This window comes from Rattus norvegicus, chromosome 11 (assembly GCF_021556685.1).
Source record: "Rattus norvegicus strain SHRSP/BbbUtx chromosome 11, alternate assembly SHRSP_T2T, whole genome shotgun sequence".
NCBI lineage: Eukaryota > Metazoa > Chordata > Mammalia > Rodentia > Muridae > Rattus > Rattus norvegicus.
Window position 1 is genome coordinate 47,201,592 of NC_141544.1, and position 23,848 is coordinate 47,225,439.

A 23,848-nucleotide genomic window follows, 5' to 3' on the forward strand; every position below is an offset into this window, starting at 1 on the left:
CACAACACCCAATAATGTGAAGGAAACCTGCCCACCAGCTATTTTCAAGCAGACAGGGGCCACTGCAAAATCTACACCATGGCACATCAGGCCTCCACCCCCAGGCTGTGGCTCCCTGTTGGTACCGTAGGTCCCAGGAATCCCAACCACCAAGCAGGTCCAGGCACCGGTTACCATGGGAAGACACCAGACAGTTCGCAAGTCCACCACTAGAGGGCGAGAGACGCACGAGGAGAGAAACCTTCCAGTTTTGTATCAAAGCATCTCACACTCAGGATTCTCAGGGGGACCCTGGCTGCAGGGTCCAGACTCAGGCTCCACTCCCCGCCCTCCTTGGCCCTGAGCAAGCATCTGCACCACACAGCACCCTCTTTGTAAAGTCGGGAAGATGCTACCTCAGATCTGTGTGGCAATGAGAGCAAAGAGAGCCTAGGATGCCGCAGGGACTGGAGAGATGCTCAGTCTCTAAGGGCACTCACTTCCTGCTATTTCTGAGGACTCATCTCCCTCTTCAGGTCTGATGCACATATACATAAATAAGTAAATTAATAATAATAACAACAATCTTTTACCGATAAAGGAGCAAAGCTTACGCTAAAGTCTTCAATTGGTGGGAGCTGTTTCTGTCAGCGACCGTGAGCATGACACTCTAAGATGCTACAGATAAGGCCACCAACCCTGATGACCTGAGTTCAACCCCCAGAGCCTGCACTGTTGGGGAGAGAACCAGCTCCTGCAAGTCGTCCTCTGACCTCCACAGTACGTGTGTGCACTCACACGCAGGCCCACAAAGAGTAAATGTATTAAAGTAAAATTATAAAAAAGGAATTGGAGTCTGAGCGCATTGCTGGTAGAGATGCATAGTTCAGCATCTTCGAGAATCATCTCAGGGTTCTTCAGAAGTTAAACGCTGTTACCACATGACCACGCAATTCCATCTGAGCATGCACCGAAGAGAATTAAAAACAAGCCCCACACACACACATACACAGAGCATAAAAGCCCACAAGCTGTACACAATCCCCAAACCAAAAATAATCCTGCTGTCCCGCAGTAGGTGAAATGTGCAGAAGCATGTCCGTGAACGGACACTTAGGCAGATGCTGAAGCTCTAAGGCAATACGGTCTCAGGCCAACTGTGAATAGCTTAAAAGATCCGATCTCAGGGTTTCTATCCCTGTGAGGGAGCACCATGACCGAGGAGGGGAGGAGAGAGTTTGTCTGGCTTCCTCTTCCATGCCACATCATCATCAAAGGCCGTCACAGGGCGGGAACTCACACAGGGCAGGAGCCTGGAGCGGGAGCAGACGCAGAGGCCATGAAGGGTGCTGCGGACTGGCTTGCTCCTCATAGCCTTCTTAGCCCACTTTTTACAGAACCCAGGACCACCTGCACAGGGAGGCTCTACCCACAATGCACTGGGCCTTTCCACATTGATCACTGATTAAGAAATGCCCTGCAGGCCAGCAAGTATGGAGGCATTTCCTCAGTTGAAGTTCCCTCCTCTCAGAGGCTCTAAGCCCGTGTCAAGATACCATAAGGCTCACCAGGACAGATGCCAATAAGTAAAGGTCATATATGATGATCCCATGTATTTACATGTATATATGTATGTTTGTATGTATATGTATGTATGTTACATATGGTATGCATGTATGATAAGTATATGTGTGTAGGTATATGCATGGTGTGTATGTATATATATGTATGATATATATATATGTATGCATATATGTATGATGTGTATGGTATGTATGATGTGTATGTGTGTATGTAGGATATATAGGATATGTATACATGACATATGTGTGTATGTATATGTATGTATATATGTGTATGTATGTATATGTATGTGTGTATTATATATATGTCTATGTGTATATGATGTGTATGGACATGTATGTATGTATGATATTTATTATGGTATGTAAATTGTGTATGTATATGTGAGTACGTATATGTATGTGTGTATATGTATGTATTATGTATGATATGTATGCATATGTGTATATGATGTGTATGTACATGTGTGTAATATATATGGTATGTATATGTATGCAGCATATCTAAAATGGGTAGATCCACAGTTGGAAACATAGACTACAGTTAGTAATGGGAGTGATGGGGACAGCTGGTGGGAAGACAGTTTCTTTCTGAAGCAAGGAAGGCTCTCTAGGTCACACAGGAGTGATAACTGTAAAATACTGGGCACACATGCATCAGAAACCATTTAACTGGCTTATATATATTAGAAGGATGAGTCTTATGACATGTAAATTGTCTAGCAATTGTGTGTGTGTGTGTGTGTGTGTGTGTGTGTGTGTCCCCACACACACTGCTTGCCTACAGAGAGTGGAAGAGGGCATCAGAGCTCCCTGCAGCTGAAGTTACAAGTGGCTGTGAACCCAAAGTCAGCACTGTGCTGGAGGACCAGGAGCTTTTAACCACGGAGTCAGCTCTGCAATCCCAAACTCCAATCTTCTCAGGAAAAAGGAGGCTGTTGGCTAGTTTCCACACTCTTCTAAGACAACCAACAAGAGACTGCACTTGAGCCCTGGAGCTGACTGATCTGAGTTTCTTGAACTGGTAAGATTGCCTCCCTGGAAGACCAGGGAGATTTAAATGGGAGGCTCCTTAAAGAGCCAGGCCCACTCGGGGTGATTATCCTGGAAGTCTCCCAACAGAAGTGTTGTTAGCACTTCTTCTAGGCTCCGCCCAACAGTTACCTAGCAATAGCCAGGTACACTCCTAGCCTGCTATAAAGAGACTGCTTGGCCTCTCTAGCCTCTCTCTCTGACTCCTTTCCCTCTCTCTGGTCTCCTTCTCTCTCTAAGTGTTCCCGGCTGGTCTCTTCCCTTCTTTCTCTTTCCTCTCTCCGTCCCTCTCTGCCTCTTTCTCTCCCACACTTCCTTCTCGCCCTGCCTCCCATCCCTAAGATAAATTTCATTTTATCCTAGACCCATGTATGGCTGGTACCTCAGGGAAGGATGCTTCAGCATGGGCCCATGAAGGCACCTCCTCCCGCCACTCATGGCAACGGTATCACAAAATATACCAGGTGTAGAAAGGAAAAGGTCAGATATATCAGAGGTTTCCGGCCCTAAGACTCAATCTACCACGTGCAAGAAATTCTATTCCTTAGTATTTTAGAATTTAAACTGAACTGGGTTTTCCTTCAAGAAACAGCAACACAGAAGTGAATCGGCACCATGAGAAAGAAGACCGAGGAGGAACAGTATAAGTACAGGACCCTGTGCGCAGAAACTGACACACACACGCAGAAAGAGAAACCCAAGAGTCTTCTAGGCAAACCCAGAGCCTCCACCTCATCACACACGGAGCCCACGCATGGGCTCCACTCAGGTCCAAGCTGAGGGGTATCCAGTAGGCTTCCATATTTCAGAACTGACATCTTAGTTGGACATGATAGCTCACATCTGAAACCCCAATACTTAGGACTCTGAGGCAGGGGGTTGCCCTGTGTTCAAGGCTTTCTTGGGCTACAGAGGGAGACCCTGTTTTCAAAACCAAAAATGCATGGGGTTGGGGATTTAGCTCAGTGGTAGAGCGCTTGCCTAGGAAGCGCAAGGCCCTGGGTTCGGTCCCCAGCTCCGGAAAAAAAAAAAAAAAAAAAAAAAAAAAGAACCAAAACCAAAAATGCACACACACACACACACACACACACACACGCACACACACACACACACCAAACATGAGGTGGGGGAGGGGGAACCTGGGTGACTTGACTCCAGGATACCAACTGAAACGTGTCACAGACATTTTGCTGAGGCCAGGCATGGCAGTGGGGCAGGGCTGTCTTTGGAGGGGCATGAATGCCTGGGTGGGCATTGATGAAGGTAAGTGGAGCCAAGCAAAGGAGCAGAGCAAAGTGGGCCTGGCTCCTGAGGGAGGCCACTGGTGTCACGGATGTCAGCTGCTGCCAGCTGCACACAGCCAGGAAGCGCTCGGCCAACAGTTGCTCAAATGCCTCTGCACCTGCTTCAGGGAAAAGGAGGCAATGATTAAATCCTCACACACCTCAGAAGGAAGAAGAAACAAAGGAAGTTGAGGACAGGAAAAGGCCACACGGGACAACACAGACACACCCCGATCGAGTTTCTCTCCTAAGTGTAAGTCCTTTCTCTAGGAAGGGGTCCGTGAGCCACAGACTGTGCAAACCCCTCCAAGCAGTGCAGGGGCTCTGATCAAAGTGAGGCCTGGCTCTACCGCCACTGATACCTCACAGGGGTGGGGTCACCTTCCAGCCAGTAAAAGCAAACGGGACACTTCCAATGCGCACTGGGAGATGGAGACAAAGGGGTAGAGAAGAAATGGGGAGCCATGCACGAGGACAAAGATCAAAGCAAAGGGAGCTGAGCCCTGAGCACGGAATTTCCTCCCATACTCGGGCAGAATCTGAAGCTCAGGCTCACAACGTCTGGCGTCTGGCATCGAGCAAGGATTATCCACAGTATTTAATTAAGACTCCAGTCCCGGGGAGCAGAGAGTGAGACAGCAGGCATACTTCTCCTGTGTGGCCCCTAAAAGCAGAAGGGGAGCAGAAGCTCGAAGCTGTTCAGGTGCCCATGGTGACGCTATGCTAATGTCAGTGACCCGCCACGTGTCTGCTTCCTGGCCATCTGAAATGCTCGCTGGAGAGGTTGCTAAAGGTCCTAGTAATCGGGGCATGGAGGTGAAGGCATGGAATCTCAAGACGTAGGAAGCAGGAGAAATGCTAGTTTGAGGCCAGCCCAGGCTGTGTAGTGACAGCCTGTCTCAAAATGTAACCAGTACCCAAAGCTGAGGCAGGAGGATTGCCACAAATGTGAGGCCAACCTCAGCTATCTAGAAACATCGTGTCTCAAGAACATGAACAAAAGGGCAAAAACGAGAGCCCTTGGGTAGGTCCTTGGACGTTTCGTCCTGTCTCAGACTAACCCCTAACCCCACCCTACCCCCCAATCAGGTGAACAGCCCCTGACGCAGAGGCCTGGCAGAGTCCAGGGCAGAGTTCCAGTTCCCCACTAAAGGACATGTGGCCTTTTGGACTAGGCTGAAGTGGTTCTCAATCTGTGGGTCAAGACCCCTTTAGGGGTTGCATATCAGACATCCTGCATATCAGATATTTACACTAGGATTCATAAAGAAATTACCGTTATAACGTAGCAATGAAATAGCTTTACGGTTGAGGGTCACCACAGCATGTGTTTGCCACACAGTAAACAGTAAAGCATACTCACAAACTAGTAAACTCCATGTATTTATCTTTTTAGAAGTTTTTTATGTGTATGGGAGTTTCACCTGCATGCATGTTTGTGTGCCACATGCATGCCTGGTGCCCTCAGAGGCCAAAACAGGGCATCAGATATCCTGGGCCTGGAGTTACAGATGGCTGTAAGTGCTGAGAATCGAACCTGGGTCCTCTGGAAGAGTAGCCAGCGCTCTTTAACCACTGAGTCACCCCTCCAGTCCCCATACCTATTTTATGATAGAGTATCATAAACCTGTAAGACATACTCAGGACAGACAAACGGGACCTGAGTGTGCCGGCTTGGACATAGGATAGAACGAGAGTCTGCCCAGAGACAGGGAGTCATGGATGACCAAGTGTGGTCGGCAATCTTCATGGTCAACTTGATCAAATTTAAGAGCACCTCGGAAACACATCCCTAGGCTTATCAACTGACGAGGGAACTCCCACCCAAAACTCAAGGGGCTCCATCCCACAGGCGAGGGACCCAGGCTGAACAGGAAGCAAAACTCAGCATTCCTCAGTCTCTCTGCCCCAGCCTGAAGCCTCAGGACCCTCCAGCCTCACCCCTCCCTGCCACTGTGATCAAAGCAACCCCTTCCCTTAAATTCTTTCTCACTGGATATTTGGTCACAGCACCAAGAACACAAATCTTGCTACATCTAGATGTGAAGTCATCACCCTCAAACCATCCACTCTCTAAAGCCCAAGGGATGTTCTTCGGGAAAACACAGAGAAATGACAACAGCAGCGTCCGAGCAGAAGGCTGCCAAGCCACAGCCATTGCAGGAACGCATGCCACATCATTACAACATTACATCATTACAACATTACATCATTACAACATTACATCATTACAACATTACATCATTACAACATTACATCATTACAACATTACATCATTACAACATTACATCATTACAACACTGCAGGAACGCATGCCACATCATTACAACAGAGCAGCAGCACTGGCTTCCGGCACCTTCCTTCCATCTGCTGAGCCAGGCAACCTCTGGGTGGCAGGAACGGCTGACATGGCAGAGGGGGACTACACAGCCTAAGCTCCAAGCACGTGGTCCTTTCCTCATGGCTACCTGATCCAAAATGTTGTTCCACCCCAGACCTCTCCTCCTTTCTCAGTGATCACTGAACTGATATGAACACCTTAACTTCTGCCAGCCTGTTTTGTGACCACTGGGGCAGCAGAGGCAGATGGACCTCCGAGAGTTCAAGGCCAGTCTGCTCTATTAGACAGTACTTCAGATAGCTAATGGGAGACAACTAGTGCACACCCATATCTGTGTTCCCTCCTCTCCTGAAGTGACAGAACTCCCAGTCTTTGCTGAACCCAGGGTCTAGTGAGGGACTGGAGTTCTTATCCTCCCCTGTAGCTAAGGAGAATGAATGTCTAAACTCTGGGTGGCTGGACGGGAGCAGCAACAGCCCAGGCAATCTGTGGACCACGGTGTCCAAGAGGAAGCTGGCCATCTTCCACTTCTCTCCCGTCCCCTATCCTGAGGGCTACAATGTATGTGAAGTCCCTGGCAGAGCGTCAGCACAGCAGGGGCCAGAGGCTGCATCTGACCTGGGGTGACAGAGAAACAAAGCAAAAGAGAACTGGTTTCCTCACTGGAGAGAGGTTTACTTTTGCCTGCCTGGGTCACAAAGTCACTACTGGTCTCTTCGTTACATCAGCTGTCCCATGCAGTACAGCAACCTTGTGACTTAAGAGGCAGCGTGTCCTTAACCCCATGGTGATGTGTGATTAAGTAACAATTTGGGGAATTAAAAACTATAGCAGCTAGGGGCTGAGGGTGTCCCTCCATGGTGGAGCAACTGCTTACTGACATCAGGCCCTGTATTCAATACCCAGCTCCAAAAACAAAGAAGTTGGCATAGTTACATCTTGATGTCTCAAGAGAATCTACAGACATTTGATATCTTATTACAATGCTTTAAAACTCTTAGCTTTGGTGTGTTGTGGTTTTTTTTTTTCCTAAGTTGAAGTTTTATTAAATTTACACATAATACTTTAGGCTGCCCAAGGCTTTTACTTCCCATTAATCATGGTGTCTTAGTTAGGTTTCTATTGCTGTGATAAAACACCAGGACCAGAAGCATCTTGGGAGGATAGGGTCTCCTTGGCTTAAAGGTCACGGCCTACCATCAGGGGAAGCCAAGGCAGGAAATAAAAGCAGGAACCTGGAGCAGGAGCTGAAGCAGAGCCATGGAGGGGTGCTGTGTGCTGTCACTGGCTTGCTCCCCCTGGCCTGCTCAGCCTGCTTTCTTTTTTTTTTTTTTTTAAAGATTTTTTTTATTTATTTTACGTATGTGAGTACACTGTGGAGTGAGTACACTGTAGCTGTCTTCACACACACCAGAAGAAGGTTTCGGATCCCATTACAGATGGTTGTGAGCCACCATGTGGTTCCTGGGAATTGAACTCAGGACCTCTGAAAGAACAGTCGGAACTCTTAACCACTGAGCCGTCTCCCCAGCCCAAAACTCATCTTACTTTTTTTTTTTTTTCTTTTTTTTTCGGAGCTGGGGACCGAACCCAGGGCCTTGCGCTCGCTAGGCAAGCGCTCTACCACTGAGCTAAATCCCCAACCTCAGCCTGCTTTCTTGTGGCACCCAGATTACCTGCTCAGGGCTGGCACCACCCACAGTGAGCAGGCCTCTTCCACAATCATGAATTGAGAAAAATCCCTACAGGCTTGCCCGCCGGAAATCAGATGGAGGGATTTTTTCAGTTGCGGTTCCCTCTTCCCAGATGACTCTAGCTTGTGTCACGGGGATGAAGATCTAATAAAGATAGGTGACTGCCTGAGGCTGATCTCTGTGACCCACGTGGTGGAAGCAGAGAACTAGCTCCCTCAAGGTGTCCTCTGAGCCCACACATGCTATGGCATATGCACACATACACAAATAAATAAATGAAGTAAGACTACAGATAAAAATAAATACCCAAAGAAGAATATACAAGCACATCACACCAACTTTTCAGAGATAAAAAAAAAAAAAATTGAAGTAAATATAAGTAATTTTATGTGGTTTGACTAAATGATCATTTGCCTTTTGTTTTGAAAATAATTCTTCAGGGGTTGGGGATTTAGCTCAGTGGTAGAGCGCTTGCCTAGCAAGCACAAGGCCCTGGGTTCAGTCCCCAGCTCTGAAAAAAACAAAAAACAAAAAACAAAAAAAACAAAAAAAAACAACAACAACAAAAAAAACCCGAAAATAATTCTTTAAAAGGTACACAGATAAACAGTCATTTTTTTTTTTTTTTTGTTCTTTTTTTTCAGAGCTTGGGACCGAACCCAGGGCCTTGCGCTTCCTAGGCAAGCACTCTACCACTGAGCTAAATCCCCAACCCCTAAACAGTCATTTCTATGTACAAAAACTACTCTCAAGTTCATTCAAAAGAGAATGTTTCCAGACACCAAAGGAGCTGACTCCAGTCAGCCACAGGTGCTGCTGGCTAGACTCCGCTTAACAAATGGATGAGGTAAAATATCTCCAGGGGCTCTGTAGAGCACACCTGTCACCTTTGTCATTGGACGCCTGCCCATCCTGTCTCACCTGCCAGCCACTCCCCACTCTCCTCTCCTGTCTCCAGGTCTCACTTCTCATCCCAGGCCTCAGATGCTGCTCAGGTGGGCAGGAGAGCTTGTCTCCCTCTCCTTCCCTCTCTTCCCAGCAGATGATTTCACAAACTAGGGATCATCCCACAAACCCTGAGTGCAGCAGGGCAGCAGAAACCAAAGAAGGGCCACAAGATAAGGCAGGAGAATGCTGCCCCAGCTTAAACATCTGAAGGCTCAAGAAGGTGAAAAGAGGGGCCTTGGAAACAAAGGGAGGTGTCATCAAACTTGTTACATACGCAGTGGGAGAGAGGAGGGGGGTGTCTCTCTGTGTGTCTGTCTCTCTCTGTCTCCCTGTCTCTGCCTCCCTGTCTCTCTCTGTCTCTGTCTCCTATAAACAACAAGTTTTGGACCTGTGACTGAGTTTGAAGTATTTTCAGGGTGCTCCACACAAGCTATCAAGGAAAAAGGTAGTTATGTAAACCAGCTACTTGAGGTGCCGGGAAAGGAAGAGATTACAGGGATGGACCAGTCCACCTGGGACACTGTTGCCCAGAAACGCTGAAAGATGGTTCAGTAGGTAAAGGCACTTGCCAGTGCTGACAACCTGAGATGGACCCGGGCCCACCATAGAGGACAGAACTGGCTCATGGCAGTCATCAACTCTCGGGTGCTGGCCTCCATTTACACACATCTATACCCAATCCATCGGTCAACCAGTAAGTGTAAATGGAACAAAATTATACAAAGTTAAAAAGAGGGGCTGGAGAACTGGCTCCAGTGGTAAGGTGCTCCCCATGTTTGCATGAGGACCTGAGTATAAACCCTAATGCCAAGTCAAGCCAGGAGTGGGGAGCCTTCAAACGCTCTAGGGAGTGGAGACTGGCATACGGGTGAGCCCCAGGTCCCAGAATCAGACCCTGTCTCAAAAACAAGGCAGAGAATCTGAAGATATCTGAGGTGCCCCCTGACCACCACATCTACCCATATGTACAAACACACTCACACAAATGCAGGTACATGTTCAGACAAACAGACGAGAGTAATTTTACTAGTACGTTTTATATAACCCAGTATATCCCAAAAGAAGGAAAGCTACGCAAAAGTCCAGGAAAGATCACTCATTAAAAAAGAAGCAGACAAGTTAATAATAATAATAATAATAATAATAATGGCAACAACAACATAAACAAACAAAAACAAAAGCCCACTTGGGTTTGGACTGAGACACATTCTTTTTTTTTTTTTTTTTTGGTTCTTTTTTTTTTTCCGGAGCTGGGGACCGAACCCAGGGCCTTGCGCTTCCTAGGCAAGCGCTCTACCACTGAGCTAAATCCCCAACCCCTGAGACACATTCTTAAGATACACAAGTAAGGATTGGAGAGATGGCTCAGAAATTAAGAGCACTGACTGCTCTTCCAGAGGTCCTGAGTTCAATTCCCAGCAACCACATGGTGGCTCACAACCATCTGTAATGAGATCCAATGCCCTCTGCTGGTGTGTCTGAAGTAACAGTGTACTCACATACATAAAATAAATAAATCTGGGGCTGGGGATTTAGCTCAGTGGTAGAGCGCTTACCTAGGAAGGGCAAGGCCCTGGGTTCGGTCCCCAGCTCCGAAAAAAAAGAACCAAAAAAAAATAAATAAATAAATAAATAAATAAATCTTTAAAAAAAGACACAGAAGTAGGACATGTCACTCACGGTTTCTGAAGACGATGGCTCCTGGAAACTGGTGCCTTGTACCCAAATGCTTTCTGTCACAAATGCTATATGTTCTGCCTCAAGTATGAAGGGGGACACGAGAAACAGGGCCCATTTGTTCAAGTCATCAACAGACTACAAATAAGGAAAGAAAGAAAGAAAGAAAGGAGTCAGTGTCATCCCCCACACGTGTCACTTGGGTCAGCGTGCCTGGCATGCCCTCCCCTGGCTCCTTCCCAGTGCCACAGGCCCCTTCAACCCTGGCTTCTTGTCTGACAATGCTGTTTAAACAGCCATATGGGTCTGGTTCACAAGAATGTCAAAGTCCCTGGACATCTGTCTCCAAGGGAGTCACCCTGACCAGTTCTCCTTACAGCCTAAGGTGTGTGAGCTTTCCAAATCGCACCTGGAAGGACGAACGGTTGATGGTGAGGTGTGTGCCTGGCAACTTCTGACAGTGGCACAACCAAAGCCAGAGACTGGAGCTACCTCAGGAGAGAGCCTTTCCCACATGCAGACGTGACAAGGCATGCTTTAAAGGAAATGTGCACCCAGTCAGGAATTCATTGGAGATTTTAGGAGTGGGTTAGAGACCAGACCGGTTAGCCGAGCAGACATGTCCGGCCATTTTTACCTGTGGGGTTTACATCTGTGGGTTCTTGTCATGGAACCCTAAATCACACTGAATAATAACCACTTACAGATTTTGTTCTGCATTAAGTATTGAAGTAACCAAGAGATGACTCAAATACGGGAGGACCCACACAGAATGCAAACACCACGTTGTTTATGCAAGGGACTGACTGGGCCATCCTCAGGTGCTCTCTTGTTTTAGTCCAGCTATCAACCTCAAAAATTCACTTCCTTCATTTTCAGATTTCTGGAAGGAATGCAATTTGATTTTAAAAGGTTTTAGACTACTAAAAACAAAGGGACACCAGAGCAGAAACCTTCTCAAGAGTCACAGCCCTGAACCCAGAAAGACACGGTAGGGATGTGTGGGCAAAGCTCAAGTTATGGGACAGGCAGGAGTGCACTGAGGGACAGACATCCACAGGCTGGGGTTCTGAAGCAGGGAAGAGCCAAGCAACTGAGTTAGCATAGTTAGAAAGCAGAGGTCACGAAATGTTCAAAGTTTCTAGGAAATTTTCTTTGGCAAATGCTCTACTCTGATATAAATCCCATAGGCTTTGTTTTAAATAATCAGCTTAGAGACTGCCACAGTGGAAAACTCCACCATTGCTTACTCTTCTCTGTGATCTCTCAAACGGTTTAAGAGAACTAAAGCCAGATGTTCTAAGAGGGGCAGCGTCTGCGTGCACTGCACACGCCTCACTCCAGGTGGTACAAGTCACATCTAGTCCTGTAGCTGTAAGCTTGGGAAACCTAAGAAAACTCGGTGTGTTAGTCACACTGTATTCTTTAGGTTTATTTAATTGTATATATATGTGCATCACCTGCATTCCTTGGACTCTCTGGAACTGAAGTTCCAGATGGTTATGGGGACTTGGAACTAACTGGACATGGGTGCTCTGCAAGAGCAACAAGTGTTCTTAACCACTGAGCCATCTTCAATCCCTACACTGTATTTTTTAGAGTGTTGTCTGTGTTAGTTCCCTGGAAACACGATTACCCCCATTCCTAAGCAGCTCACTTTGCCATGAAGTAAGATAATGATTCTAGTATGGGTGTTGTGGTTTGACATCTGTGAAAAAACTCTGTTTAGTGCTTAAAGTGAGACAGAAGGAAGAGGAAAGGGCAAGAGACCATTGAAAAGCAAAACACTGTGTGATGTTCACAGAAACAAGTGATGTCCACAAGTACACGGTAGGAATGCACTGTGAAGTCAGGTTCCCAGCCTGCAGCCGGCCTGTACAAATGGTCAGTGCTCCCTTCTCAGAAAGGGGCAGCGGCCATCACCCTCCGACGGGACCAGAAGCTAGCCCACGGAAACTCTAGGTGCCACGAGGGATGTCCCTGCTACAGCTGCAGGACCGGAGACACGAGGGAGGGGCAGCTGGCCCACGGCCAACAGCGCGCAGCAGGGCTTCCCATGCTCCAGTGCACGCGTGGGCTGTGCGAGCCGGGCAGCAATGCTGCCGCCGTGCCCGATCTACGCGGCGCCCCCGCCCGCCGCCCACCTGGCTCTCGCCGACGCAGAAGACGCGGCCGCCGCGGCTCAGGCACACGCGCGCGCCCCCGGGCTGCGCGGCCGCGCGGCAGAAGGTGAAGGAGCAGCGCGAGGCGCGCAGCCGCCGCACCGTGGAGAGCACCAGTGCGGCCGGCCGGCGCCCCCAGCGCGCCCACAGGTACAGGTAACACAGCGTGATGAGCATGGCCGGCGCCGGCGCCCGCGCCCCGGCCTGCGCCAGGCCCCGCCCCGGCCGGAAGCGAGGCTTGGGGAGAGGGTGGAGTGCGCCTGCGCTACAGGATGGGGGCTGAGGGCGGGGCGGGTATGCTGAGCAGGGTAGGATGCAGAGGAAGGATGCGCTAGAGGTGAAGGATGCGGGCTGGGTAGCATCTGGGGGCAGGAGGGCTGGACCATGGACAGGGTGCCTCGAGTAAAAGAGGCTATGGGAACGGAAAGGGCGGACTAGGACTGAAGATGGCACTGGAAGAGAGGCCACTGTCTGGTCTCAGGAGGCTGGCTTTACCGAGGGAGGTGGGAGAGCCAGGAGATTGGAGGTGTGCTCTAGAGATGGAGAGACCTGGGCTGCAAAACTAGAGTGAACTGGGGAGGTAAGAGAGACTGTGCTAGGGACATACAGGGACAGGGACAGAGTAGTGAGGGACTGGGAAAGTATTGGAGGGGGGGTGGGAGGGGGTTGGGAGTGCAGGGAGGCGCCAGGTTTTTTTTTTTTTTTGGGGGGGGGGGGAGAATGGATAGCCTGATCAAGTCAAAGTCCAGCCTCCTTTCCTTGAGGGTGGGAATGAGTAAGGCACTAGGCCTAAGTTTATGTCAACAGCCAGTATTTGCTGACTATCAACACATTACAAATCAGAGAACTGATAGCCTCTACCGGGCCCAGTTGGAATATTAGGTGAGGCCATTTTATTAGACTAGGACTACTAGGTTAATTACATGAATTCATGTGAATCACCAAAAAGACAAATGGGGTATTCCCACTACATATCTGTTACCAGTTTAACTGAGCGTCCTGAGCCCGGTGGAAGGAGGGAACATCAGTTATGATTCCCAGAGGTCCTGTCGCAGGGGAAGCACACAATTCTCCCCTCGATTAAAAACAGCAGTTTTCTTCCCTGGAGCCTCTCATCCACAATAATTCTGAACAAACAATTTCTAGTTGCTTGCTGTCCTGACCCTTGTCCCCTCACTGTAAACAAGCAGCAAAACGTGTTAAGAACAATCAGATGGGGCTGGAGAGATGGCTCAGGGGTTAAGAGCGCTGACTGCTCTTCCAGAGGTCCTGAGTTCAATTCCCAGCAACCACATGGTGGCTCACAACGATCTGTAATGGGATCCGATGCCCTCCTCTGGGGTGTCTGAGGACAGTGACAGTGTACCTACATACACAAAATAAAGAAATACAAAAAAAAAAAAAAAAAGAACAATCAGATGTGCCACTCCCATGTCTTGCCTAATCTGAGGATAGATTTTTTTAAAAGTACACTGGCAGTGGATCTGCCTATTTAAAATGGCCACTGATGGGGGCTGGGGATTTAGCTCAGTGGTAGAGCGCTTACCTAGGAAGCGCAAGGCCCTGGGTTCGGTCCCCAGCTCCGAAAAAAAAAAAAAAAGAACCAAAAAAAAAAAAATCTAAAATGGCCACTGACGGGGTTGGGGATTTAGCTCAGTGGTAGAGTGCTTGCCTAGCAAGCGCAAGGCCCTGGGTTCGGTCCCCAGCTCCAAAAAAAAAAGAAAGAAAAAAAAAATGGCCACTCACTCTGGAGTAGTGGCTCACACCTTTAATCACAGCACTTGAGAGGCAAAGGCAGGTCAGTCTGTGGGTGAGTCCAGGAAGAAATGACACACGTCACTGAGGACAGGAAGGTGAGCTGTACTGAAAGGAAGGCAGTCTGCTTTCTCCTAGTGGCTCCCTGCATGGCACTAGTTACCGCCAAATAGTGTTTGTCTGGATGAGGGTGTTAACTTGGCACAAGCTGGAGTGACTGGAGAGGAGGGAGGCTCAACTGAGAGAAAGCCTTCATGAGACTGGGCTGCTGGCAAACTTGTAAGGCAATGGTTCTCAACCTTCCTAGTGCTGTGACCCTTTGATACAGTTCCTCTTGTTTCCGTGACCCACAGACATAAATTAGCCCAGGGTTGTATAAGCAAGTAAGCTAAGCAAGCCAGTGAGCCCCACCCACCATGGCCTCTGCTGCTGTGCATCAGCTCCTGCCCCCAGGACTCTGTCCTGCTTGAGTTCCTGTCCCTACCTCCTTCAGTGATGGACGATGATGTGGAAGTGTAAGCCAAACAACCTTTCCCTCCCCACCTTACTGTTCCCTGTGATGATCCATCTCAGCAATAGTGAGCCTAATTAGGACACTGTTCTAGCTTTCATTCTATGGCTGTTATAAAAACACTGATGTAAGCAACTTGGGGGAGGCGGGTGTTTTAGCCTGTTTTGGAAGCCAAGGCAGGAAGACTGACACGGAAGCCACGAGTCCTGTACTTACCATGGCTTACTCGGCTCGCTCGTCTACAGTGCATTATTACTCAGGGATGGCACAGCCCACAGAGCCTTGCTGCCACGGTGCTAGATCTCCATACTGATTTACTTTTCTTTTTAAATGTGTGTGTATGTGATGGTTTGTATATGCTTGACTCGCAGAGTGGCACTATTAAAGATGTGGCCTTCTTGGAGTGAGTGTGTCACTGTGGGTGTGGGATTTAATATCTTTATCCTAGCTGCCTGGAAGTCAGTCTTCTGCTAGCAGCCCTCAGATGAAGATGTAGAACTCTCAGCTCCTCCTGCACCAGGACTGCCTGGACACTGCCATGTTCCCACCTTGATGATAATGGACTGAACCTCTGAACCTGTAAGCCAGCCCCAATTAAATGTTGTCCTATAAAGAGTTGTCTTGGTCATGATGTCTGTTCACAGCAGTAAGATCCTAACTAAAATAGAAGTTGGTACTGGAAATGGAATATTGCTGTGATAGGCCTGTCTATGCTTTTGATTGGAAGAATGTGGATTTTGGGACTTTGGATTTGGAAAGCCATGGAATGTTTTAAGTAGGGCTTAACAAGTCATCCTAGTAGGAATATGGAAGATTTTGTTGCTGTGAGTGATTTGAACTATATAGACCTAGCCCAAGAGGTTATAGTGGAGAAGAACTTCAGTAAGTGGTCAAGAGACTGATTTTGTGGAATTTTGGTGGAAAACATGGCTGCTTTTTGCCCTCGTCTGAAGAGTCTGCCTGAGGCTAAGGTGAGGAAGAGACATCTCAGATTAAGTGAATTGACAAAGGAAGTCTCTGGAACACCAATTGTAGACTTTGTTCTCTGGTTAAGTTTCATGAAGAGCGTTTTAAACAACCATAGCAAACTGAGAAAGGAGAAATACATAATGTATGGTTCAAGTGTTAAAGGGCACCAGGAAGTGAAGTGGAGCTGAATCCTGTGTTCAAGAATATTAGATTGAACTGAGGGAGTGGCGACCTTGGGGCAAGATCCTACCCAGCTAAATTTAGGTCCAGGCAAGGTGGTGCACGCCTTTAATCCTGCATTCTGGAGATAGGAACCTCGCAGATCTCTGAGTTCCAGGTCAATCTTCAAAGCAAGTTCCAGGAAAACCAAGCTTAGGCAGTGAAGGAGTTAGAAAACAGAAAGCTGGGGGCTGGGGATTTAGCTCAGTGGTAGAGCGCTTACCTAGGAAGCGCAAGGCCCTGGGTTCGGTCCCCAGCTCCGAAAAAAAGAACCAAAAAAAAAAAAAAAAAAAAAAAAAGAAAACAGAAAGCTGATAATAATGTAATAGAACAAGGGGAGCCATGTTCCAGTCCCAGAAAGCAGCAGAACTCAGCAGCTTCGGCCATGTGGCTCTGCCTTTAGAGTCAAGAATAAAAGGGACTACTGGGACAACTGATGCTGGTCAGCTGGAGCTGAGAAATTAGTAGTTTTTAAGAAGAGACGAGCATCACCAAGGTGAAATCCTCTGGGAAGTGTTTTCTGAGAGCTCAAAGAAGCTGTGTTCCAGAGATAGCCAAGGTTGTATCTTGTGCTGCAGCAGAACTTGGTAATGTGTAAGAGTCACCCAGGTGATACTGGTTTTGAAGGCATGAAGAGGTCATGAAGAGCAGCTGAGGCTGGGCACTGTGAGAGGCCAGGGAAGGCCCTTGGGGAAGGTGCAGCCTCAGTTGCAGTTGATGGTCCATGACTGAAGGGGTCATACAAAGGAGCTGAGGCTTGGCACCATGAAGAGAACCTATGAGAAGCTATTGGTGAAGCATAGTTGCAGTGGAAAACCCCAGCGTATTAGAGATGCCAGTACCATGTATGACCACCAAGAACGGCAGTGGCAGTGGAGTGGATCAACTTGAGCTTAGAGTGCTACAGAGGGCAGAGCTGGAGAAGTGATGCCAGCCCTTTGGAGAAGCCCAGAAGATCATGTGTGGATCTCAGACACTGAAACAAGAAACTATAACATTGATGTTGCCTTAGAGACCCCAAGATGTTCGAGATGCCAGAGCCGTGGGCTATCTGCTGAGGAAAGCTGCTAACAGGGAGTGGAACCAGTCCAAAAGAAAGAAGTTTGTTACAGTCAACAATGATGAAAAAGGAGTTGGAAATTAGAAGACCTCTTTGACATCAGCCATGGAGATGCAGAGTTTGGATTTTGTCCAGCTAGTTCCCTGTCTTGCTTTGGGGATTACAGTTAAGTGATTGGATGAATCTCAGAAGAGACTTTGAATTTTGGACTTTTTTAAAAAAGATATATATAGATATTGTAGCTGTCTTCAGACACACCAGAAGAGGGCATCCGATTTCATTACAGATGGTTGTGAGCCACCATGTGGTTACTGGGATTTGAACTCAGGACTTTTGGAAGAGCAGTCGGTGCTCTTAACCACTAAGCCATCTCTCCAGCCTAAATTTTGGACTTTTAACATTGTTGAGACTGCTATAGACTATGAGGACTTTGGAAGTTGGACTAAATGTACCTTTTTATTATGCTATGGTTAGGTAAGTCCCCCATCGACTCATATGTTTGAACAAGCCTATGGGGGCCAGGGAGTGGAATGTGAAGGTTTGTATATGCTTGGCCCAGGGTGTGGCACTATTAGGAGCTATGGCCTTGTTGGAGTAGGTGTGTCACTGTGGACATGAGTTGTGAGACCCTCCTCCTAGCTAACTGGAAAACAGTCTTCCACTAGTAGCTAGTAGTTCAGATGAAGATGTAGAACTCTCAGCTCCTCCTGCACCATGACTGCCTGGACACTGCCATGATCCCGCCTTGATGATAATGGACTGAACCTCTGAACCTGTAAACCAGCCCCAATTACATGATGTACTTTATAAGAGTTGAAGATTCCAAGAGCACTGGGATGGCCACCCAGATGGACCGGCCTGATGATTAGGCTGCCAGGTCCCTGAGACCCACATGGTCATGTGAAAGGAGAAAAGTCAGTTCTCGAAACTTGTCCTCTGACCTCCACACATATGTTGTTGGGTGTCACACACACACACACACACACACACACACACACACACACACACACACCATACTTAAGATCTGCCAAGAATGGTAAGACTAATAAAACAACAGAAAGGCTGAATACACTAACGCTAAGATCCTCAGGCTGGAGAGATAGCTCTACAGATAGAAGCAGTGGTCTCTCTTCCAGAGGACTGAGTTTGGTTCCTGTCATCCACATTGTGGCTCACAGCTGTCAGTAACTGCAGACCCAAGGGACTGAATGACCTTTTCTGGACTTCTTGGAAGGTACAGACACATGTGCAAGCAAAACGCCCATGCTCATAAGATTGTTTAGATGTAAATTAGGACCCTGCATGCATTTGGAGGCACACACTTGACATGCGAGGAGACACCAGGAACACAGAAAGTTGATAAAGCACTCAGACCTGAACTAAGCAAAGAATCCAAACTCCTAAGACGTGGCTAGGCAGCACAGAGTGGATGAAGATGCACAGGGCTCCATGAGCAGCTCAGAGACCAACGTCGGACAACCTGATGCTTGACCCCAGGGCCTTAGAAAATACGATCCTGGTACGAACTGGTTTAAACAGGGCTGGCTAGCGGAGATCCCTTTGTAAGCTCTATTATTTCACTTCTGCTGCCCTGCAGAAGCCTTTGTGCTGACGATCTGCATCCTGGCTCTCTGACCACAGTGTTGCCATCAACAGAAACAGCTAGTCAGACAAAGGGGATTTAGCAGAGAGGACCGGCTGGAGCTGGTGAAGAAGGTACAGCATGGTAACTGAGCAGGACAGACAGCTCTGCCTCAGGACGACGTGTGCAGCCTCTGAGAACATAGCTCACACCTTGACTGAGAGCACAGAGCAGCGCCTCTGCCACCATGGGGCTGGGCTTAGAGCTTCGGGACCCAAGTCACGTGATGGAACCCACCCGTCTCTGGGCAGGTGAAGAGGGTGGGTGTGGAAGCACCTTGGGGCTGAAGATCCCTGAGGCTGAACTCTCTAGAATCAAATGGCAAAGACTCTGGGACCCTACAGGCAGAGACAGGAAGTGTGGGGGCAGTAGCCAGCCTCTGGGTCCTTTAACGTTCAAAGTCCTGTTTCTAGTCCAGTGTTTATGGGTGAACGGTGCCCCCATAATACAACAGTTAAGTCCTAACCCCTGGAACTTCACGCGTAGCCATATTTAGAGGGGACGAAGCCTTTACAGAGGTAATTAAGGTAAAATGAGGGGATATGAGTGGCCCCAAATCCAGTGAGTGTCACTAGTGTCCTTGCAAAGGGTGTGGATAGTGGAAAGATCATTCGATGACACAGACGTCAAGGAGTGAAGCCTCAGGCAAGACCAACCCTGTCACACATGCATCTTGAACTTCGAGCTACAGCAGCCTTGGAAGATGGACACCTTTGAGCCATCAGGCTTGCTGTAGGCCTTTGCTCCAACTTCCAGCCCAATGTTCTAAGGATCCTGCGCTCCCTGCTAGCTGCAGCCACCACCACAACCACCACTGTGAAGCTGTCCTCTCCCAGACTTCAGTGCTACTGTGTCACGTCCACACTCACTGCAGAGCTGGCTGGCACTTCAAAGGCAACTTGAATAAAAGCCAAATGCATTTTCCCCAACAACTCAGCTCCTGATTTCTTCCCTCTGTGCTCACAATGGCGTAATCTCTGTTGCTCTGTCAACCAGAATGCTGTCATGTTAGAACCCTGGCTTCCTGCCTCTGTGTCTTACTTGTTACTACCGCAGGAGAACGGCCTCTTTCTATGCCAGGCCTGCAGTATGATCTCCCGGAAGTGAGTAAAATGGCCTCCTTGGTCCCATTGATCCTTTCCCAAACGCCTGCTGTTCCTCACCTCAGGGATTCTGGCCATTCGTGCCTGGCATTCGAGACCATAGCTACGTTGCCTCAGTTCCCATTCATTCACATGCCACACCACATTCGCTCCCAGCACCACCACGCACTAGGCACTGCGCCAGGCATTTCATGCATCCAGGCCTCTCAGTGAGCTTGTGCTGTGGCTTGATGTTGTTGGTCCCTGAGGGTTCATGGGCTAGAGCAGCGGTGACCTGTGGGTCACTGCTCCTTTGGAGACTGAATGAGTCACCATCAAAACAACCCACAGATATTTACATTCCAGTTCATAACAGCAGCAAGATTACGCTTAGGAAATAGCAGCAAAAATAATGTCATGGTTGGGGTCTCCACAGCATGAGGAACTGTATGAAAGGGTTGCAGAATTAGGAAGGTTGAGAACCACTGTGCTAGAGGCATGGTCCCTTAGGACCAACCGTAAGCATGTCCAACCTTCTAGCTGTGGTAGGCATTTTCATCTACAAGTGTCACACTTGAGAACTGGACAGTCAAATTAGCAGGGAAAAAAAAACTCACAATGTTTGCAGTAGGTTTCTGATTCTGCATTGGGTAGCATTCATGGTTGTCCTGGGATGTCCTTGGGCTGCAGGCTGGAGTGCCTGCCTAGAGGGAGGTGTGTAGGTCCTGAGGGATTGCTGTCCTCAGAAGGGATTAATGGAATTCCCACAGGACTCAGTTCTCACAAAATGTGATGTTACAAAGCAATAGGTGTGTTTGCTTCTGCACATGACTGTTTCCCTTCCTGTTTCCCGGAGAGTTCTGCCAGAGGCCAGACTGATGGGGTTGCCCAATCTTGGCCTTCAGACTCCAAAACTGTGAGCTCAATAAAGTTTACCTTTACCCATTACCCAGCATCCGGTGTATGTTATAACAACAGAAAACAGATAAGTATAGTGACTCAGGGGGTTGGGGATTTAGCTCAGTGGTAGAGCGCTTGCCTAGCAAGCGCAAGGCCCTGGGTTCGGTCCTCAGCTCCGAAAAAAAAAAAAAAAAAAAAAAAGAAAGAAAAGGAAAAAAAAAAGTATAGTGACTCAGGCAACTTGGGAGGCTAAGGTAGCAAGGTTACTTCAACCCAGAGGGTCAAGACCAGCCAGGGATTATAGGAGACCTCTCCATTAAAAACTTAAATGAAGGCTGGAGAGACGGCTCAGTGGTTAAGAGCACTGACTGCTCTTCCAGAGGTCCTGAGTTCAATTCCCAGCAACCACATGGTGGCTCACAACCATCTGTAGTGGGATCTGATGCCCTCTTCCGGTGTGTCTGAAAGAGTAACAGTGTACTCTTTTTTTTTTCTTTCTTTTCTTTTTTTCAGAGCTGGGGACCGAACTCTAGGCAAGCGCCCTACCACTGAGCTAAATCCCCAATCCCCATAAACTCTTTAAAAATTAAATAAAATAATAAAAAACAAACTGATACATGTGCAAAGTAGCCATTGTGCCCTCTTTCTTGTGGAGGAGAAAAGTGGGATTTAGAATAACTGAGTGACTTCCTCCAGCCCTCAAAACCAAATGAGGAAGCTGAAATGAGGGATGAATTTATGGCTTTCTAGCTCCCTGGATGAATGGAATGCAGTTCCCACAAGGATGATACCCGGAGACCTGAGCAGTGGCTCAGTGGGTAAATGCACTTGCCAAACGGGCTGGACGCTCAGAATTCACCCGCTGGAACCCATAAGTCGACCTCTGTGCTTCACACACATGCTGTTGGCACTCACACAGTTACACATACACTTGTGCATATATCATCATCAAAGATCCACAAGAGGCACCTTACAGAAGGTTCCAGGTTTGTCACTGTAAGCCCGGAGGACAACCTTCTGTATCAAAATCAGAGGAGCTGGGACTGTCCCTAACTTGGGCACACCCAAAGGCTGTGGGCGGGAATTATTAAGGTCACCTGAGGAGACAGCTTGCTCTGAAAGCACAAGTGTACAAGGTGAGGAGGAGGGGGAGGAGGAGAAGGGAGAGGGGAGGGGAGGGGAGGGAGGAGGCGGCAACATAGGATGGACTTTCTATCTAGTCACTGAATGTGAACAATTCAGTGCCAGCTGCAGAAACTTCAAGTAGGGGGAATCCAAAGTTAAAAATTAAAAAGCTGGGGTTGGGGATTTAGCTCAGTGGTAGAGCGCTTGCCTAGCAAGCACAAGGCCCTGGGTTCGGTCCTCAGTTCTGAGAAAAAAAAAAAAAAAAGCTGATCAGCCAAGAGTGGTCCTCGTGCCTATAACCCGACTATTCCTGAGACTCAGGAGGATCACTGTTAAGTTTGACTACATAGTAAGTTCCCAGGTGGCCTGGCATAGAGTAAGACCCTGTCTTTTAAAAAAAAAGGTTTCAATTTACTGAGTTCAATGCCAGGCACAGTGCTGTGTGTCTATCATCCCAGCACTCAGGAGGTGGAGGCCAGCCCAGACTACAAATGGAGTTCCAGGCCAGCGGGAAACATACTGAGAAACTTGCTAAAACTTTTTAAGAAAGAGATAAGCCTGTCGTAATAGCTCACAGGTGTGCTGCTTTGATGGAGGATAGCCCCCAGATGCTCATATTTCAATACTTAGCCCTAACAGAATGGAACTGTCTGTGAAGGACTAGGAGGTGTGGTCTTATTGGAAGAAGTATGTCACTGGGAGTGAGCTTTGAAGTTTCAAAAGCCCACACCAGGTCCATTCTCTCCCCCTTCCCCTTCCCCTCCCTCCCCCTCCCCCTGTTGACAAAGGATGTGAAGTTCTCAGCTAGGGCTCCAGTGCCATGCCTGTCTGCTGCCTGCCATTATGATAATGAGTCAATCCTCTAAAACTGTAAATAAGCCCTTAATTAAATGCTCTCTTTTATAAAGAAAAAAAGAGCTGCCTTGGTTTCTCTTCACTGCAACTGAACAGTATAAAGGAGCTCGCTGAGCAAGCCTAGCAACTTGAGTTCAGTCCAGGAACCCATGTGGCAATAGGGGGAGGGAAGCAACTCCATAAAGTTGTCCTCTGCCCTTCAAGAGCAGTGCACATGCGTGCACACACATGATGATGATGGTGGTGATGGTGGCGGTAGTGATGATGGTGATAATGATATTTAAATAAAGGTCTGACATGCAATATGAAATCCTGGGATGGATCCTAGGCCAGAAAAGGCGGCACTAGTGGGAAAATGAGTGAGACCTGGAGCCTGCACGTGCGTTCGTATGTGGCACTGAGTTAGGACTGATCCATCCATGGTTGTGTAAGGTGTCAATGTTGGTGGGAGCCAAGGAGAGATGAGGGAACTCTCATACTATTTCTGCAACCCTTCAGCAAGTCTCAGGCGACTTCAGAATAAGAATTAGAGAGTGACTTTCGCCTTCATTCCATTAGCACTCCTTTTTCTGTCCCTAAGTGACTATGTAGCCATAAGCAAGTTACTTCATCTTGCTGAGTCCTGGTTTCTCATCTATAAGAAACAAAATGAAGTGACAGCCAGGCATGCCGGCAGATAAATACAGTTTGGTTACTAGGGAGGCTGAGGTGGGAGGACCAGGCATTGGATGCTAGCCTGGGCAACAGAGAAAGGCTCTCATCCTGAGCCAGCAAGATGTTTAATAGTTAAGGTGTTCATCGTGCAGGTCTGATGGCTCAGTTCCACCGGCAGAACTCACATAAGGGCACAAGGGGTGAACAGACCCTACAAGGTTGCCCTGACCTCTGCATGGACCACCATGGACTGTGTGCACCCACACACACTTTTGAACATGGGGCAGGAGATATGCTCGGAGGTGACAAGAACCCAGATTCCATTCACATACACATGGTGGGTCAGGCGCCCTCTTCTGGTCTTTGCAGGCACTGCT

At 48.1% G+C, this 23,848-nt stretch overlaps 1 protein-coding gene across 14 annotated transcripts in view; it reads right to left on the reverse strand.

The window, feature by feature from the left end:
* The window catches only part of Hlcs (holocarboxylase synthetase), a 179,839-nt gene that overhangs the window by 144,080 nt on the left and 11,911 nt on the right, over nucleotides 1–23,848 (reverse strand). For 4 of the 14 annotated variants that reach the window (XR_015632704.1, XR_015632703.1, XM_087575907.1 and 1 more), the window contains exon 1: nucleotides 12,682–12,907. The exons of 4 other annotated variants lie outside the window; for them this stretch is intronic. Coding sequence is in view for 4 of the 10 variants with exons in the window: in XM_087575907.1 (XP_087432033.1) it covers nucleotides 12,682–12,876 (195 nt within the window). In the remaining 6 variants the exon portion in view is untranslated. 14 annotated transcript variants of the gene reach the window in all.